Source organism: Chenopodium album, chromosome 21 (genome assembly GCF_948465745.1).
Source record: "Chenopodium album chromosome 21, dcCheAlbu1.1, whole genome shotgun sequence".
Taxonomy (NCBI): Eukaryota; Viridiplantae; Streptophyta; class Magnoliopsida; order Caryophyllales; family Amaranthaceae; genus Chenopodium; species Chenopodium album.
Window position 1 is genome coordinate 37,120,783 of NC_137854.1, and position 19,611 is coordinate 37,140,393.

At 34.4% G+C, this 19,611-nt stretch overlaps 2 protein-coding genes across 2 annotated transcripts; one reads left to right on the forward strand and one right to left on the reverse strand.

Annotated features, from left to right (window-relative positions):
• Positions 1-149: 149 nt before the first annotated feature.
• Positions 150-5,708, reverse strand: LOC145600216 (proteasome subunit beta type-7-A-like). The gene is made up of 9 exons (XM_081656119.1): positions 5,595-5,708; positions 5,294-5,486; positions 3,971-4,112; positions 1,482-1,578; positions 1,304-1,373; positions 1,131-1,235; positions 829-927; positions 623-710; positions 150-389 (listed from the first exon to the last, which is right to left on the reverse strand). Exons 2-9 carry the CDS (start codon positions 5,435-5,437, stop codon positions 310-312), a joined length of 825 nt encoding a protein of 274 aa, XP_081512245.1. The 5' UTR covers positions 5,438-5,486; positions 5,595-5,708; the 3' UTR covers positions 150-309.
• A 5,964-nt stretch (positions 5,709-11,672) lies between these two features.
• Positions 11,673-15,948, forward strand: LOC145602441 (uncharacterized). The gene is made up of 4 exons (XM_081658630.1): positions 11,673-12,079; positions 13,699-13,779; positions 14,704-14,823; positions 15,087-15,948. Exons 1-4 carry the CDS (start codon positions 11,881-11,883, stop codon positions 15,500-15,502), a joined length of 816 nt encoding a protein of 271 aa, XP_081514756.1. The 5' UTR covers positions 11,673-11,880; the 3' UTR covers positions 15,503-15,948.
• Positions 15,949-19,611: the final 3,663 nt, after the last annotated feature.

The window sequence follows — 19,611 nt, forward strand, 5'->3', positions numbered from 1 at the left end:
GAGAAAAACCGAGGAGATATGGCCAGCCAACTTATACTGTTCTACACGTGAATAATTTTTTGTTGAAAAAGAGCAACATGATGTCTATTAATGCTGCCTAAATAAACGGCTGAGATATGAGAAAGAGACTGACAGAAAGACAAGGGAAATGAAGTAAATCCATTATCATCTATTTAACGGGCATAGGAATGACCAAGTTTCACAAAACACAACAATTCTGCCATCAACTCAAGATCAGCATCTGCATTTAGAATTTGATGAAACATGTTGCAATAACAAGTACGAATACAAGGACTACAATCACCATCATCACTCTTCTTCCATTGCATCACCTCCCTCAGTCACCTCGGCAGTCAATCTCAGCGATGTGATCTTTGTTGAAAGGACCTCTGCAAACACAATAATACAAAATGTACTTAAGCAAATACTGTAGATATGGAGACAATGCAACTCAGAAGCAGCATATGTACTCAAATGACAGGTCAGTAATCATAAACAAAAATTGATCTTACAATTCCACACTCTGTGATATCCTAGTAAGTACGAGTAATAATTCTACATATACATCAACACCACAAACAAGCATGCACAATAAAAGAATTCATGAATTTGGGTATTTCACCTGTAGGCTTAGAAAATGTATAACCCTTAGCACTTGTGTAGGTACGAGGATTTGGCTGCACATGATTTCTTAGATACTCTACATTTCCCTGTGAAAGCAACATGAGACAACATAAAAATATAAGCTGATACTATAGCAGGCAAAAGCAGGGGGTGTCACAAGATGCATGGGGATAATACAACAGATATGAGTTAAGAATTACAGACCTTTGTTATGACACATACGTCCACATTGCTTCCACTTCCCAAGTCATTAAAGATACCAGAAGAAATTGCCTCACAGACTATTTTAACACCTTCCTCCCTCTGCATGCACAAGAAAGAAATGAGGCATGCTTCTTTAAATACACCTCAAGCAAGGCATGTAAAACAGTTATGTCACTTTGTTTTAACCACAACTGCCCAATACCTGATTTTATAAAAAATGGAGTTCCACAGACATCACATGTCAAAGACAATAAGACAAACACACCAATCTTAATGCTAAATTTCAAGAACTGTCAACTTACAGAGAGTCCTTCAAAGTATTTTGACTCAAAGACAGCCATTGCAGCAAGGGAACCTGATCCCATTGTAGCAAAGGGAAGTGTGTCTGTTGATCCATGAGGGTATATCTGTGCATGAAATTAATCAGCATATGCATAGCCAAGTTTTTCAGTTAAATAGATAAAAAGGTTCTCACAGTGTGTAGATGAGGTCCAGTGACATCAACTCCACCTAGCACAAGTGCTGCGGAGACATGTCCTTGATACCTTGACCATCAAATAAATAGAATTGGGTGATCAGTCTTGTGATAGTTGCATGAGCATTTAAACATATTCATCATATTAAGGGAAATTTCTTAGAAATCACAAAATTACCTAAAAAGATGGGACTTCAGGAGAGTAAGAGCTGTAACAACCCTTGACTCACGACCAGTGTGATACCTGTGAAGTTTTAGCTGGGAACTAACCATATCTACATACACAATCACCAGACCAACATAGAGCAGAATTAGTCAATATCAATAAGCAAATAATCAGACAACATATATGGAATTTTAGTTGCACTATTCTACAAGTCAGGTTAACCTTTCCATGGGTCAAAGAAACAGTTAAATCACACACCGAAAGCCAAGGGCAAAACAGAAATAAACTTGTGTACCAATCCACATTTAGATGAAGGCCATCTATTTCAATTTAAAGACCATACAGTGGCAACAAACATCTGTATCACCTATAAAAGGGACCTTAGTTAAACCATCTCCAACATAACCAACACATGGTATGACATCAATTGGTGAGGGGAAGATGGTGTTTATCCCCTCATAAAATATGCTACCTCAGTTTCTTATTATAAAGACAAACTTAGTTGCACATTTCCCTAGACAGAACTTTTAAGGGGAGGATTGATTAAGGTGAAGCAAATAATTAAGATAATTATGAGGGGATAAACACCATCATCCCGCCAAAAACAACACCACTACATCAAACTGAACAATCACCTTGATCAAAACTCTCATAAAACTCAAAAATCCCACACACCTCTACATCAAACCGAACAATTCCTAGCATCACCATATTACATATGTTAAAACAAAAAACTCCATAATAACAAGAAACAATGAAGCAAAAACAATTCTACAAGAATATTGTGGAATGAAATACTAGAAAAGGTCATATGCGATGGTGGTACAAACTTATTTGTTTCCCAAACAATTCTACAACAATATTGTAATTAATTAGCCTAAGGAAGGATTAGACTAGGCAATGCAGAATTAATTGTTAAAAAATTAAAATGGAGTTAGCTTGAGCAACAAGATGAGGGATTGTAGTTAGTCTATACATAGAGGATTTTTGGGGAAGGAGAAATCATATTATATATTGTGATCACAGATAAGTTACTGGTTGGTAGCTTTGAGAGAGTGCCATTCCTCTTAAAATATTGACAAGGCTGCAATTGGCAAAATTCAGTCATATCTAGCTTGTTCTTCTCAAATTATCCTTCATCTTCCTTAAATACATCATTATAGTCCATTTCTTAATCTAACCCAACTCCACCAAACCCTAAACTAAAAACTTTAGCATAATCCTCATTCAGTATTCCATGACATTCATTCTCTCATATAATAGGCTACAACATTTGAGATTTCTACCCATTGCAAATGACCTAGAGCACTTCTTTGTACTAATCATACAACCCTAAGCAAACCCCTTCACCATGTATACTGAAGCAAAATCCCGTGTATCATGTGCATACTAAAATCATCTCTTCCTTTCACAAACTATAGTTTTTATAGTAAGGTGGAAAACATATGGCACTTGCTAAATATCTAAGGTTCTTAATCATGTAGCAAAGCTGCCTTTAATCCTTCACTGAATTTCTTATTTTCTTAATCAAACATAACCTGTATTTCATTAGAGCAGAGCAATAGATGCACTTCAGAGTCACAGGACAAGGCTCTAAACCCCAAAAAGATCTTCAACAATATCAACTCATTCTTCATGAAATGGAAAAGGTGAAGAGACCGACAAACCAATACATTGAAAAGAGAAGAACGAGGAAAAAATTATAAACTAGACAAATTCTGATATGGTTCATGTAATAATATAAAAAGTAATAAGGCCAAGACAAATTCAGATGCCGACCTCTAATATTGGGAATTTCCCTCATTTCTTCAGGAAAAAAGGGGCTCCTTAAATCATGTACTAGACTGCCACAAACATAGCTGAGAAGCCCAGCCTAAGGTAGCTATTCTAATGGTGCCAAAAGGATGCATGCCAGTTTTCTTCATTAGTTACTAAGTGGGTGCCAGCTCATTCTTTGGATTAACGTGAGATAATAGTGGTTCACAGATTACATCACCAAGGCATTTAACGTAAAATTATACATTCAAACTGACTAATGCAGGAAAAACGAAAGAAACAAACCTCTAAAAGACTAAAACTATAAATGACAATGAAAATTGTAAACATAAAGAGGATCCTTATCACAATCTTCCCTTGAAAAATGAAAAAAAATATCTTGAGTCAAATGAGTACATAAATAAATATTCTATGATTCTCAATGACAGGGTGCACCAATTTTACATTACCAAATCAAGCAGTAAACATTACTGTGAATCGAAAACCTTTACATCTTATGTAAATCAACAACAACCAAGCCTTAGTCCAAAAGGCACTATTCTCAGTTCCAAGAAACATTTAATCAAGCACGGGCATGTGAATAGATGGATCTTCAGCAATATTATAAGTTTATATAGACATTAGACAACAATAAGAGAGATAACATTTTTAGACACACATCAGGCAAGATCCAAGAGGAACATATTGTAATCAACACTTAGCCACACTAAACAAATTGTGCTTACCAGTTACAGCCTCTGTATCAGCTGCAGTCCCTGCACCACAGCAGTAAATGTTTGGCGCCATGTAATGAATTTTTTCACAGTTCTTGTCAGCGACAATGGGGCCTTCTGTTGCTCTAGTATCAGCTCCAAGAATGACACCATCCTAAAAAGATTAGCCAAACTTCATCAAATTTTAGCAAGGAGGGGTAATAAAGCAACAACAGAATATAATTCAACAGGAAAATCAAATTTGAGCATGTTTTATGTTTGAAGACTTAATTTTATAAAGACATAGAGCAGATAAAACCAGAAAGATTTTCTTCCTTCCTAAAATAATTAGTTGAAAGAATTGTAACACGTTAGCATTTAGCAGACAATCAGATATTTTCCCATCCAGATGTGAGAAATACGAGTAGCTATCAGAACCAAAGTACAAGCTCAAACAATCAAGACCAATTTAAATGATAAATGAAAACTATTTTCCAGGCAAGTCACTCAAGCAGAAGAACAAGTTACTGGACATTAACAGCCCATTGGTTGGGAGGAAAAGAAAAGAAAGAAAAATAAATTTTTAGTTCCCTTGTTTGGTTCCTAAAATTACATGGGATTTGATAGGAAATGAGAGAAATAGGAAGGGAAGTTCCCTTCACAAAATATCCACTCTCCCTCCCAAAATTGGAGAAATTTGCGGGGGAAGAGAAAAATAGAATATGTCAACTTATAATTTTCAAATTCCCTTCACAACCTTTCCATCAAACCAAAAATAGGAAAATACGGTTTCTTTCGTTTCCTTTCTCTTCCCTTCCCTTCCTTTACTATTATTGAACCAAAACACAGTCTAAACCAAAGGATTCTCTTCTCTAACTCAAGGCCGTATGAGTACTGCATGATTGCTCAGTCCAAAGAGGACAATCACATTCCATAATTTCATTGGTGCATCATTTGATCACTCTACATCATATATCAAATCCAACAGCTTCTTCATTTTCAACAAGCAATTTCAAATGGTTAAGCCTACTCTCATCTAAATCCACTTATCCTGCCATTAGAGGCTTAGAGCTACACACTATACCACCATTCACTAAGATACATTCAATCGACGAACAAACTAATCAAATTCACTTGATTAGTTCAATATAAAATCCCAATTAGCAACCTTTGTTCTTTCCAAAATTGAACAGCTACAATAGAATAATTTCTTAAATGAACAAGCTTACAAATCATAAAATTCTATAAGATCAACAACAAATAAAAACCCTAATCACTTGAAATCAAAACAGACTACAAATGCAAAGATCAACACAATTAAAGCGTAAATTAATCAAGTGATGTAGAAATTTTAACCTGGTAAACAAGACCGACGATAGTGGTACCAGTTTTGAGGAAACCAGGAGCTGTAAGACCCTTGCTCAACAGCATTTCATTCCTTTTGCAATTATCGAAGCTAAATCCACCTTTTGCAGGTACTTCAAATGCTCCATTCGTCATTTTTAAGACTTTCTCTCTCCTCTAAGAATTTCCCCAATTCGTTAAAACCCTAAATCAAACAACATCAACAAAAATTAAAAATCAAATCGAATTGAATCTGATAAAATCCGCCATTAATAATGAAAACCTGGAAATGAAGCGTGAATTCATTGCTTACCGAACGAGAAGATGAAGATCTAGTGAAGAGTAGAGAGAGAGAGTGAGAATTTGAGAGAGAAAGAAATGGAGAATAATAATTTAATTTTAATGTTTGGCGAAAAGAAAAAGCGACTTGGAGAAGAAGAAATCCAGATTCATTGCTTTTTGTAAAGTTTTCATTTTTGTTGAGGATCATAATTGTTGGCCCAACTTTATGTAAGGCCCAATGTTTTATTGGGTGATCAATTTGGCCCAAAATTAAAGCTCACGTGAATGTTATGTTCAATTTATCTGATTTTATTTATACCGGTATTTTTTCATTGGAAAATTTGATAAAAGTAACCTCCACTAATTTCAATTTTATCAGATATTTATTAAATAGGTACTCTTTTTTTTTTTTTAAGAGAGCTTATTATATAAACCCGGATATACATACCATCCATGAGTATTTTGTTCACATTTTGATGATTGTTTTTCATTTAATCATTAAGAGCAAACACTAATCTAGGTGTACGATACACCCGAGTTTATATAACGAATTCTATTTTTTTAATGAGTGCGTGTTTGCAAAAAAATAAAGATAAAAATCAACACAAACTTTCATATGTATTTGGCCACACTGTGTGGCTAGCCACATTTTTTTATTTTTTGAAAGAATGGTTAGGATTACTTGATCAAGGGTTACTCGGTCAATTAGGGATTACTTAGTCATGGGTTACTTGGTCGATTAGGGGTTATTCGTGTGTTAGCTGGTCACATTGTGTGGTTGTTATATGAAATATTTTACACATCCCGATGTACTGTGCACCTAACTAACCCAAAGTTAGTTTTTGCTTTTCATTTGATTATTAATGAAAAACAACCATCACAATGAGAACAAAATGCTTAAGGGTGTATTGTATACCTAGATGTACATAACAATTTCATATACTAAGATATCTATAATATAATTGTAGAGTTTTTTTTTTCCAACTTTCATTCACAGGGAATTGATACATGTCAATTAAAAAATGTTTATATCAAGGATTGAACTCGGGTCATTAGAAAATAAATTAGAAGCCATACCGTCTTTGCTATCTAACACTTTAGTTTATTTATTCTTCCTAAATATAGTTATTGTATGACATGATTTTTTTTTTTAGAAATTATTTTCTTCAACTAAATCTATAATAAAAGTATTAAAGTTTATATTTTTTAAAAAAAAAGTATTTAAGATTAGTATAATACATGAAAACTATAATACAAATTAAAGTAGAGAATATTTAACGTATAGACCTAGGGCATCGCCCGGGCTATACACTAGTTTTAACTCATAACTACCCATATCACTTAAAAATAAAACAATAACCAACATTTTAACTCATAACTACCCATATAACTTAAAAAAATAAAAATAAATAAAAATAAATAAAAACCAATAACCACGACCCTTTAATAACTATCATTTTTACCATTTTTTTCTCTTAAATATATATACTACATATATCTCATGCATAAGCACGGATACACTCTAGTAACCATAAATTGGGGAGAAATATTATAGTTATGACTTATGAATTGTGGTAAACTATTAAACTGGTAATTAACAAAGACACTTGTATTACTCATAAAAGAACAAGCCAAATTGGATTGGTCAAGGTAATTGTAATGATGACTTGATTAGAATTTAGAAATCAGATAAGACGGAAGTAACTATTCAAACCAAATTGGCGGTCTGAAATTATTTCATCAAAATTGTAAAATATATAATACAAACTTTTAAATAAAACGGATGTTCAGTAAATTACTGACCATCTGTTATAAAGTGACAATAAAATGAGCAAAAGTTACACAAAAATGTACAAAAGTTGTTCTGACATATATAAGAGTTATTTATGCTTAATTGATAAATTTGACAAAAGTGACAATAAATTTGACAAAAGTAACACTAAAATTGACAAAAGTAAACCCGTTGTTCAGTAAATTACTGAAAATCGGGTGTATACAAAAATTTTCCAATATATAAAGACGAATATTATAGAAAATTCTGGTGTTTACAAACTTGATATTTTTAATTTCTCGATGATTTTGACCTTTGAAGATTTTTTCAAATATGCAAACTTTATTTTATTTTTATCGTTTTTTTTTTTTTACAAAAGATACTATTAAAGAAAAGCATAATTACAATCTAATACTAACTAAAACAAGAACACTTAACAACCTACACACACTAAGTACCATTACAAGAAGATTGAAGAGAACCAAACATTGAAATGGTCTTGCAACAAACCAAAAGCTGCAGAGCTCGGACCACCATAAGAATCGAAACACATCCAAAAAGTGGACTAAGAGAAGCCAAATGAACCGAAGCAATCGAGAAATGAGCCAAAAGCGCAGATCACTAACAGTGAAGAGATCCCGAGGTGGCACTGAAAGCAAAGGGAACTCTTAATTAAAAATGTTGGGAGACGGAAAAACCCGAAGTATGCACCTCATCTACCTAAATGACTCTATGAGAAACCGTGCATCCAAATCCAGTTTCTCCTCTTGCAATTCTGATAAATCATATTTGTATAGGATTGTTGGGCACATTTTTCATTGTTTTTTAGTTACTTCTTAGTCTCTTAGTCGTTGGTTTAGAGTCATTTATGCATAGGTTATCACTATCGTGCTGTATTATGCTCCGTTTGTGTTTTCTTAATGTTTCAGGTAGTTCTCATAGCTATTTGGACGCTCTCGGAAGAATTCGGCATTTGTCGTTGGATGGAGGGATGTTGATTTGAGGCCGATGATTCATTGACCTTGTGCTTATATATGTATGTAGATTCCTTAAAGCAAATCGGAGTTGTTTCGTAGCTCTTGTTGCAAGTATGAGATCGTTTTAGGCCTTGGGTGCATTGACAATTTGAGTTGCTAAGATCGAGCTAAGCTCGAGCTATAGCTCGAGTACTAGCTCAGTAAGGCAGCAAGCCAAGGAAGCTCCGAGCTATCGCTCGCAAGCTAGCTCGCCTATTAGCTCATCACTGCCATACACAAAGTCTTATGTGAGCTATAGCTCGCCAAGGCAGTAGCTACATTCGACGAAGAGCGATAGCTCGCTCGTCAGAGAGCTATAGCTCGTTGCTGCTCCAACTTTTCTTGGTCGTTTGACGTAATCAAGTCGAGTGCCGTGCCACGTCATCAATTATCATCCAATAGCATTATAGCTTATGTATTTATTTATTTATTTTATTTAGGATGAGGCAATAATATAAATACTTGGGAGGATTTTATTTTGCCTCTTATGCTTTATTTTCTAGATTAAACGTTTCTTTTGTTTTCTCTCCATTGTTGAACCCTAGTTTATTATTCTCCATTAATTCAATCATTGAGGTATTTCATTCAATCTTTCGTTCTTTATTTTATTAATTATGAATTCTAGTTTATTTATCTCTTTTGTTTTGTTTATTTCAATTATGAGTGAGTAGTCGTTTTCTAGGGCTAAGTGAGGGAAGCCATGTTTATACCTTGATTAATTATGCCTAATTATTTATAAATTTATGAATTAGGGTTTGAATAATTCCGATTGATTTGTGCCTTATTGTTTGATTCATGTAATTGGCCAATATCATGAGTTGATTATTTAGCTAATAAAAATTAGAATTGAAAGATCATATTTTTAGAGGCTTAATTACAATTGGCGAATTTGATTATGTTAGCGGCCGAACTACATATGTTAATTCGTAAGCGTTAATTCCCGACCGTAGGATTAACAAGTGCTTTAATTATTCGACCTAGTTTGTTTATTAATGGATTGTTTGCATTTCTTGGATTGGTATAAGCATGGTGGACCGAACGTATGCCCTAGACTTTAATTTATCTGAGAACAACCTTATTTCCATTATTGTCATTCTTTAGTTAATTTAATCATCGAATCATTATTCGTTTATAGAAATAGTTCATATAATTAGGCAAAAACTAATAGAACCTGTCTCCCTGTGGGATTCGACCCGTATTTGCTAAATCTCTGCTAACAACAGACACCGTGCACTTGCGGTATAACTTTTTATTCATCAAATTCCACCAACGGAGAATGCAAGAAAATGGAGGACTTTGCTTAACCAGAAAATTAAAGATGGATAGCCTCCTTCAAGATATTGATTAACAGCGATGACTGATCTCGTCATCACCCAAACTAACCAAGGGATGATAGCAATTGACTGAATGCCCATATCATCCCACAAACGAGCAACAAGACTTGCAAACCAAACTCCTCCCTCTAAACCACCCTCTTCCTGCAAACTCCATATGCAGGAAAAACTATCCAACTGCGCAAATAACTTCCCCCACCGGAGAACTAATTCAACTACCAGAGGAACACATTCACACCCCGACAAGACTACTAGTAGGACCACCCACCTAACGTAAAAGGGATTGCTTAAACTCACACCCTCAAAACCCACCAACAAGGCTCCAAAGACTATGACTGCACTTCAAAAACTTCCATAACTTGAACTACTTTATGAAACTCCAACTCAATACTAAATCGAGAAAGAGATTTATTAAACAACAACAAGCCAATCAACAAAATATACATCTTAAACAAAATCATCATAATTAAACTAAAACAAAGCTAATAACAACTAAAAGAAACAAATAAACAACTAGGCGAAAGAAAAGAGGAAGGCCAAGAAAACCTTGAACCTCAACGACAGCAACCCCGCCCAACACCATTAACAACCGTCCACGGCAACACAAGAACCCCTCACTAAACCGAACATTGGAGACTCGAAGAAACCCTAACCTTAACTTCACCTTTACCGTTAAGAATTAATTAATGAAATTTCTTCCGACGGCGATGTTAAAGCTAGCCTTTGGTTCTTGATTTATAAAAGCAAGCCGCAAAACACTCGACAGAGAACCACTTAAACGCAACCACAATCAACCGAAGAGGACCCCTGATTCAACACCAACCGACCCAAGAAATGAAAATTAAAGGAAAGAACAGAAAATTAAAAGCAGAAACTGAAAAAGATGGCAGGGCTAGGCTTGCCGGCGACGGCTAGGCAAACCGCGCCTGTCGCCGGCGAGTAGGGGCTAAGAACGAGAGAGGCGGTGGAAGCGGTGAGGGATAAGAACAGGGGTTTCTAATTCCTAGAGAGAGAAAGTCGAATAGAGCTTTTCCTACCTTAATTAAAATTAGATTGGTATATAGTAAAGTTGTTTAATGTTACTTTATTTTATTTTTCAATGGACGTGCTCTTAGGATTCACTTTATTTTGATGTTTTGTTATATTTTGCCTATTCAAATTTGAATTTTGCACTACCCTTTTCTGAGTTTCCTTTGTGTTTTAGACATGTTTATAGAGAAGCTAATGTGATGACTCATATCATGATTATTTGCAACTAATAGATTTTACCCCGAAAGCATGGGTTGGAAATGGACCAAATGTTATTACGAATGAAATTGCAACAGCGTTAAGCCCAGTCTCTAATGAAAATGAATGCCTCTTTTCCACTCACTTGCTATGTGTCATGTCAAAATTATTAAGGGGCAACCCTAACATGACTCTAGCTCACGTATCATGCTTCTCCTACAAAATCGCCACCCTGTCACAATCTACTACTCGACATACACAGTCTTGTGTTGTGTTTTGTTGAGCTACGAATCCCATATCATGCTTCTCCAAAAAAATCGTAGCCCTAACCCAATCTACTACCCAACATACCCCGTAATGTGTTGTGCCACAAACTATCCAAATACAATGCCATCTTTAGATGTATCTACGGGCCTGTTCATATTTATTTAATTTCAATTCAGTTAAGTTAAGTTCAGTTCAGCTCCAATCAGTTCAGTTCAGTTCATCTCTTAATTTCCCTCTCTCATAAAATATTCATTTCAGCTCCAATTAGTTCAGTTCAGTTCAGCTCAGTTTAATTCAGTTCAATAAATGTGAACAGACCCTACCTCTAATGCACCCGAGTAACCGAGTGCCGCATAGAAGAATTTTAAGCAAAGAAGAGGAGTAGAGGGAAGAAAAAGTCATTAAATTTATTTGGTTTTTCACAAACATGGGAGTCGTCCATCAATCAAACACGCCAAAAACACATTATTAAAACACATACACATACTCCAATTTAACAATACTATAATATGGACCCCAATTTCCATGCTTCTCTCCCTCCAAATTTCCATGTATGACTACCCACTAATTCCATATTCTACTCCTACTCCCAACTCTGTCATCTCTCTGTCACTCCTCTCTTTCTCTCTCCTCCTTCATCTGCTTCGCACGTCTTTCTTCTACTCTTTCTCTCTCTTATATTCTTCATAATTTTGTTATAATATGGGATCATGTGTATCATCTTTCCATAAAAATTCTGGGTCTTCTAAAGTTGATCAAATTTCTGTTGTCCCTGATTCTTCGATGCCACCTACTCCAATCAAAGATAAACCCACCAATGTTGACCCTCAATTTGTTTCGTTTAATCGTAAACCCCGTATTTCTCCCTTTAATTCTATTTCAAGTCTTCGCAGTATTGGTGGTAATTTACCTCTTACTTTCTTTTTTTGCTTAATCAATTGTTTTTTTTGATGCTATGTGAATCATGGTTTGATGATTAGACTAGATAAACGAACAAATTAACTGGCTACACCTGTTAAACCTCGGGAAAAGAGAAGGGTTTAGTTACTGGGGTTATAAGTAAATTTAATTAATTTGTCCGTTTACCTTTTCTAATCGCTCTAAAGGTCATGTTAGATTGTTAGCGAGTTAAAAAAAAAAAAAAAAAACAAAAAAAAAACTTGTATAATTTAAGAGTTGAGATTGATCGTTTTTATTTTTTTTTTTATTTTTTTTTTTATTTTTTTTTATTTTTTAATTTTAATTTTTTTTATACAAATATTTGTTTTGATATGAGGACGAAAATTTGATTGAATTATGGCCTGCTATTAATTTTAATTATTGCTTTCTTTTTGTTTCTTAATGATGTACTTTTTATTATTTAGTGGTATTAAATATTAATAGCTTTTAGTGACAAGAGATTTTTTCTGCTTTTTGGCTTCTAGTGTTGGGCTAAATATTCTTGATTGATCATGACAATTGTATTGATTATGTTAGAGGTCTGTCATATCAAGCAAGACTTGATCAAATGGAGGATTAGTAATTAGTTGGTGGTGGAGATTCGCTTATCCTTCCTTTACCCCTCCATATGGCTACGACTTGTGAAGGTCAGATTGTTAGGTGTGGAGGGGTTGAGTCATTTATCTTATACTTACCCCAAATAAAAATGACTAGTAAATAATACAAAGTAATTTGTACGAAGTATTAAATTTTTCTGTTACTACTCTAGGCGTAACATATAAGTTGTTTGTACATGTTTTACGGGTATGGTGATGAATGGTAGACTCATTGACTCTGTATAAAATATGGCCCTCCATTTTTGTTTAGCATTGAAGTTTAGCAATGGGTTATATTTACCAAACTTGTACTCGTGTTACCCTCACTTGGAGTCAATCCTATAATGGGACGCGTGAATAATCTAATTTTAAATTCCTATATTACCCTTTTAGTATGTAGCTAGCAATCGATTTTTCTTGGAACTCTGTGTTTTGGTGTGTGTGTGAATTGTTGTGTTTAAGACTTTAAGATGTTGAGCTCCCATTTCCCAAGTGCTATGACCTTGGCTGTTTCATGAACACATAGTTTAATGGCTTCGGTCTAAATTCAACCCGCTTAAAATATTGTGGCTTACACAGTCTTCTAACATTAAACCAATATAAAGGTTGCGAAAATTGTGATTTGTGACGAATGTAATTCCTCTTTTCAAGGATCAATGGAATTTTTATCTCGCTTGCTTTCCAAGGAAAATCAGCATTGTTTACTACTCCGTACTTAATAGGGCAGTACAGGCATATGTTGTGACATAGAAAGGAGAATTAATCGAGGTTACTACAACTAGTTTATTAATGTGTGGCAATTGTTGCTGCATCATTATACAACACAAACTATTTTCATAACTAGTGTTATACATAATACATTGACCTGTAGTTAATATTGTCTGATAGAGTGCTTAAAAATTCCTGTTCTATATGAGGATGAGAATTTTATCATGTCATTGATTTTTCTTAGAATATAGAACTCACTATTTCCTACCGTTGACAGGCAGCAAAGACGAAACCTTTTATGACACCCAAGGTTGGCTAGACTCGGATTGTGATGATGATTTTCATAGTGTGAATGGAGGTAATGAAATTTATATAATCAGGATGATTGTATTATGTATGAAGTACTTGTTATTCTATTTAAGGTTGGCAATTTGACATGACCACATGATTTACCAAGATTACTATCATATTTCTGCAATTGTGGTCTCTGCCAATTTCCATGAGTTTCAGTTGTACGTTCTGTTTTTTTTTTTCTACAGATATATAGATCAACTTCATGAGCTTCTTTACAATAGTAGGAGGAAATACCAAATGTTAAGATGTCCCATATTTTATTATTTTGTGCTCACAGTCTCAACATCTGCCATCAAGATTAATTTCTTACCCTCAAATTAAATTTTATATCCTTATGCACCCTGCAGTCCTATAACAAGTTAATCAGCTCACTAGAATGAATGTTATCTCCCAACTCCATAAACCATCTGAACTCTATCTTCCACTCTGTAGGAATGAAATGACATTTGTCCGCTCTATAAGTATTTCTGACCAAGATGCATCAACTTTGGTTGCTAAAGATAACAAGGGTGTAGGGGATCCTTTTGGAAGCCCTGGTGGGTAGGGTGGTTTTGTTGAGTAAATTCCCATGCTGCGAACTTTGTCCAGGAAATTCATTGAGCAATTTAAAACCTCAAGACTTTCTTTCTTTAGAAAACACATCTGACATAAGATTGATAATTATTGACCCAGAGCTACATAAAAGAAACATGAGCTAAGACTTAGATCTAGGAAAGAAAGAAGTATAATATTTCATATTAATAATCTTAATGTTAGTTATGGTTTGGTACTTGAACATTGGTTGATAGACTGACGGGTATGCAAAAAGTTATGGGGATAGATTAATAGAAACCCGGTTACACTTATGGTTCTTGTAGTGATTGTCAATTTTCATATATTTTTAGTGGTTTTGAGTTTAATTTTTGTACATTGTATGATAAATGTGCAGATTTCACTCCTTCTCGGGGCAGTACTCCTGTCCATCATGATGGAACTCCTCGACTTAGCAGAGTATTCTCCCCACAAGTTAGTAGGGCCATTTTTGAAGGCAAAAAGCATATGCGTAGTGGTGAGTGTGACAAAATCAGGATGTGTTTCTAGCTCATTCTTTGTCTGCTCATGTCATACCACAAACTACTCTCCTTTTATTTTAGCATACAAATACTATTTATATTAGTGGCATGTTTATATCATTTTTGATGTTCATAATTTCACTTTTGAGATACTACTTAGTATTGTTCTCTATTGAGTATGATTTTCTATACGCGAGTAATAATTGGAAGATTAGATTTTAACAGACTGTATTTTTGAGGGTTATTTTTCTTGATGCAGCATCGTACCAATCTCGAAGCAGTCCCTTAGCTCGCCGGAGCTTTTCATCTACCTCTCAAGCAAATGGATCCTTTTCTGAAGAAGTTGTTGGTCCTAATTCAGTTACATCCTCAACAATTACCCCACCAACTAAGAGCAAGAAACTACTTGATCTTTTTAAAGAAAGCATGAGAGAGCGTGGTGATGTAGGCCTAACTCCATTTCTAGATTTGCCACCAAAACCACCAACTAGAGCCCCATCTGGTTTGCGCTATGTATCTAGCTGTGATCCTGTCGATGATGATCATGTGCACGTAAAAGAAAATAAAGGGAGATTTTCACATGGCTGCTTTCCAAAATTGGCTTATGTTCGTAGCTTAAGCGGAAGAAAGAAGACACCATATCCTCCCACATCTATGGACGACCTAAAAGCCTGAGAAGAGCCAGATTGCTGTGATTCTCAGGTCCTCTGTAATACTCATTTTGCCCCATATAGGAAGATTACATTGCTTGTGCAATCTTCAAGGATCGATCTTAGTACAATGTACAAAGTAAGTGATAAGGCGGTGTTTAATAGTTGAGGTACTAAGTTTGATCATTTTTTAGCCTTGTATACTTCCATGCTTCTTGGCTTCTTGCCTTGCTGTGTTAATAGATACTGTGTAGAAAATGAGGTTACATCGAAAGATGTTTACTAAAGTATTTTGGAAACAATTAGTGGCTCTTCTACCTTGCCTGCCATCATGTCATGTGTGTACTTAAATCGTTATGGGACTAATTTATAGCCTTGTATATGGTTTTAAACTTATAAATGCTTGTAGTTAAAAAGCCTAAGCTTCTTGCTTGTAGGTCTTTTTTTTGTTTATCTCTCCAGCTGAAACTTGGCTTATAGAAGTAAGTTGTAACGGAGTAACAAGCTGTGTGAAGAACCCCGTTGTTAACTATAAGCTGTTGCATACTTGCATTCATACAAACTTCTTAGATTATGAAGTGAAGTAGTTATAGTACAATAGTACATAGTACATTAACTACTTAATAGTACAATAGTACATAGTACATTAACTACTTAAATGATGTAAATAGTGTAAACTCCTACAACAGTCTTGCCTGTGGTTACATTCTCGAGCATATGGAGAACGGGTGTATAACGCATGGGAATCTGCCTAACAGTTCGGCCCTGATATTTTTTGGTGCTATGGAGCTAGACTAGTGAGCTATTTACGAAAACACAGAAAAATTATATTGCCAAAGGTAATTTTATCAAAGTACACCTTTACCACCCTAAGTATATTACAATAGCAATTATTTTTCTTTTGAAAGAAACTAAAATAGCAATTCTAATGCTCATTCTAATGCAAAATAAATAAGCTGAAATACGTAGTACTAGTCCACACACCTTATATAGAGGCATGCTGATTATTCTTAACATCTAAAGATTGTGAACACTTAGAGTTGCATTTGCAGGAGAGTGGAGCATCAATCATACTCCCGGAGGTGAAATTATTAGCAGGTGAAACCATAACATTGATGTTGTCGCACATGACTTTGAAGTCGCAGTTATCAGTAACGGTCTTCATATAAGTAATGGTCATCATATAGGTAATGGTGTTCATATAAGTAACGGTCTTCAAATAATTATAGCGACCCCGAGCCTTTAGGGCAAAGTGTAAAACATTTTCACCCCATAAATCACGAGAGATGGAATCCACAGTGTTATTTTGAAGTCGTGCATCATCCTCTTTGATCTGCATATGAAATTCCAATTGGCCTTGGCCTTCATCTAGAAGAAACGGGTCGAGCGTTGTTGAGGAGAGGAACCCGGACTGGTCGTGGTCATGGTGATACTCTAGTGACACTAGCATTATGTTAAATATACCAAGGCTCCAACATTGTTGTTCGATTTAAGGGTAACGTCCAAGTCGGCTGTTATGTGATTATCATCTCCAAGTCCAACACTGAGATTACTCAACTTGATAGAAGCCACCTCTAGAGAAAGCACCTCTAGATTGGGGTCAGGGTTGATGCCCACGTATAATGTAATTACACACCCGAGAATTGTTAATAGTGCAAAAACCAAAATACAACCCACCCTTCTGCGTTTAATGTTATCGTCGTCGTAGTCATTGTTATCACTGTTGTTGTTGTTGGTGGTGTTGTTGTAATTATTGTTATCGTCATCCTCGTTGTTGCTATCGTGGTCCCAATACCATTTCAATGGGTAACCAACAGCTGAATCATCTTCAACTTTGTTTTCTAGCATCATCAATCTTCTATCTTCACTATAACCATCAAATTATAATCTTATCAAATCCATCTCTAAATAATTTGTATTTGGAACAATTAAACGTACAATTGAGTTCACCAACAAATTAACTCCCCCGAACTATTCTGATTACAAAATTAAACACGGAAACAACTTTTCAATTTTTTTCATCAAAATTAAACAGGAAGAGGTTTCAAATCAAAAAATAAATTTGCGTATGATTATACACCCAAAATATTCAAAGCTAAACACCAAAACAAACTATTAATCAATTTTATTTTTTTAAAAATCAAACAATCTAAGATTTGAACAACGAATCAGTATCTAACAAAGGACCAACAGACAATTTATAGATTACCTGAAACGGCGAGACTCCGACCCACTCCGTCAGTAGAAACGGACGACAGATAAGAGCATCTCCAATGGTTCAATTATAAGGACTTGCTTGCAATTTAAATAAAGTTCCTAGCCACATGCTTACCATTGGAGAACAAAAAATTGAGCAACATGCAAGCAACTGTAGCCCAACCAAGCTACATGCTTGATTGAAAAAGAGACAAATAATCTCCACTCATATTGTAACATGTGTATAATTATCTATTATTTTTTAAAATTTTATTTTTTGCAAAGTACAATATGTTATGGCTTACCATTGGAACAATTTGTTGCTTAAAAAGTGTTGTAGCTTAGAAATTGATGTGGAAAAGCAAGCTACAAAGCATTGTAGCTTGACATTGGAGATGCTTAAAGTTTGAAGAGAGAGGAAAAAGGATTAGGGTTTCAATCACTCTTGCATAAGGCGCGTGTACCCTAATTTTATTGTAAAATGATCAGTTTGACCACTAATTTCTAATTTGTTGTTGGTTTGAATTTCATTTTAATGTTTAACTAGTGTGTGGCCCGAGCTCTGCCCCGGGTGATACTTTGAATAATTTCGTTTTTATATTAGACGCTTTAAAAGATGTACTTTATAATTTTTTTACGTGGTAAATTAGAAAACAATGACAACAATAACGCATTTTGGATTTTTTTTTTGTTTTTATATTACTTTATAATACTTGTACTATATGTATTTATACATAAATGTTGATACATAGATTATAATTTAATTCTAGCTAAGATGGCAATGCATGTGGTTTTCATTCAATGAATCATTCAATGAAGTTTAGGTTTGAATCTCTTTGCATGCATTTTTAATCTAATTTGGATAATTGAATGATGATGTGGCATGATGTTAGAAGTTGTTAAATGATGACGTGGCGTAATACGGGTGTAAGAAGGGGTACGCGTGGCACATACACAATTTTATAAACGCCTTTTAATATATAGTATAGATTTTTTATAGATCTGTAATTACATAATTTAAATTCTAATATGATTAATCTTTTTTTTTTTTTGGAAAAGTTAGCCGGAAATTTATTGCAAATCAAGATCCGCCAAAGTTACAATACTTTGGGGGAAAGAGTTCATACAAACACGTTCGGAACATACATTAGTGTCCCATCTAGCTGCTAAATGGGCCACGGCATTCCCGACTCTTTTAACATGAGAAATAGTAAAAAAAAGCTAAATAAACTTGAAAGCTTTTTAATCTAATATGATTAATCTAATAAAAGTACATTCTAAGTTTTATATTGTAAGATAAAATTTATTATTAGAAATATAATAAATTTTGTAGTACAAAGGTAACTTTAAATACTTTTATGAAAACTTAGATCTATTTTACAATGAGAGTGAGGGATAGCTCAAATGGTTAGAGCTTCCCTCTAAATTCTAGGAGATCCCTTGTGGCTCTCTTTTAAAAAAAATAATAAATAAAATAAAATAAAATAAAATCTATCTTACAATAATTTAACATACACATGCCTTTGTGAAGAATTTGTGTTAGGGATTTGAAAAACATTAATCAATACGAAGACAAAGTACGAGTATATAAAAAGATAAATTACAATTGATAAATCAGAGATACAATTTGTGTATATCATGGGGGGTAAGATCGTCTTTTCCGTACTTTTATGTGAGTGTAAGATCATCTTTTCCGTGCTTTATGTAGGGGTAAGATCGACATTTTGTCGATATAAAAACGGAACCATTGTAGAGACTATTTTTAATTGACCTGACAATGTTTGTAGCCAAAATTTGACTGTTGCTAATGAAACTCGATCCTTATATTGTTCTTTTAGATTGAGAGAAATTTAGAAGATTCTTTCTTATATTTTAAAAGTCAAGGATTCACATCATCGTGGAACGAAGGGAATACATTATACTACATAAATGATGTAA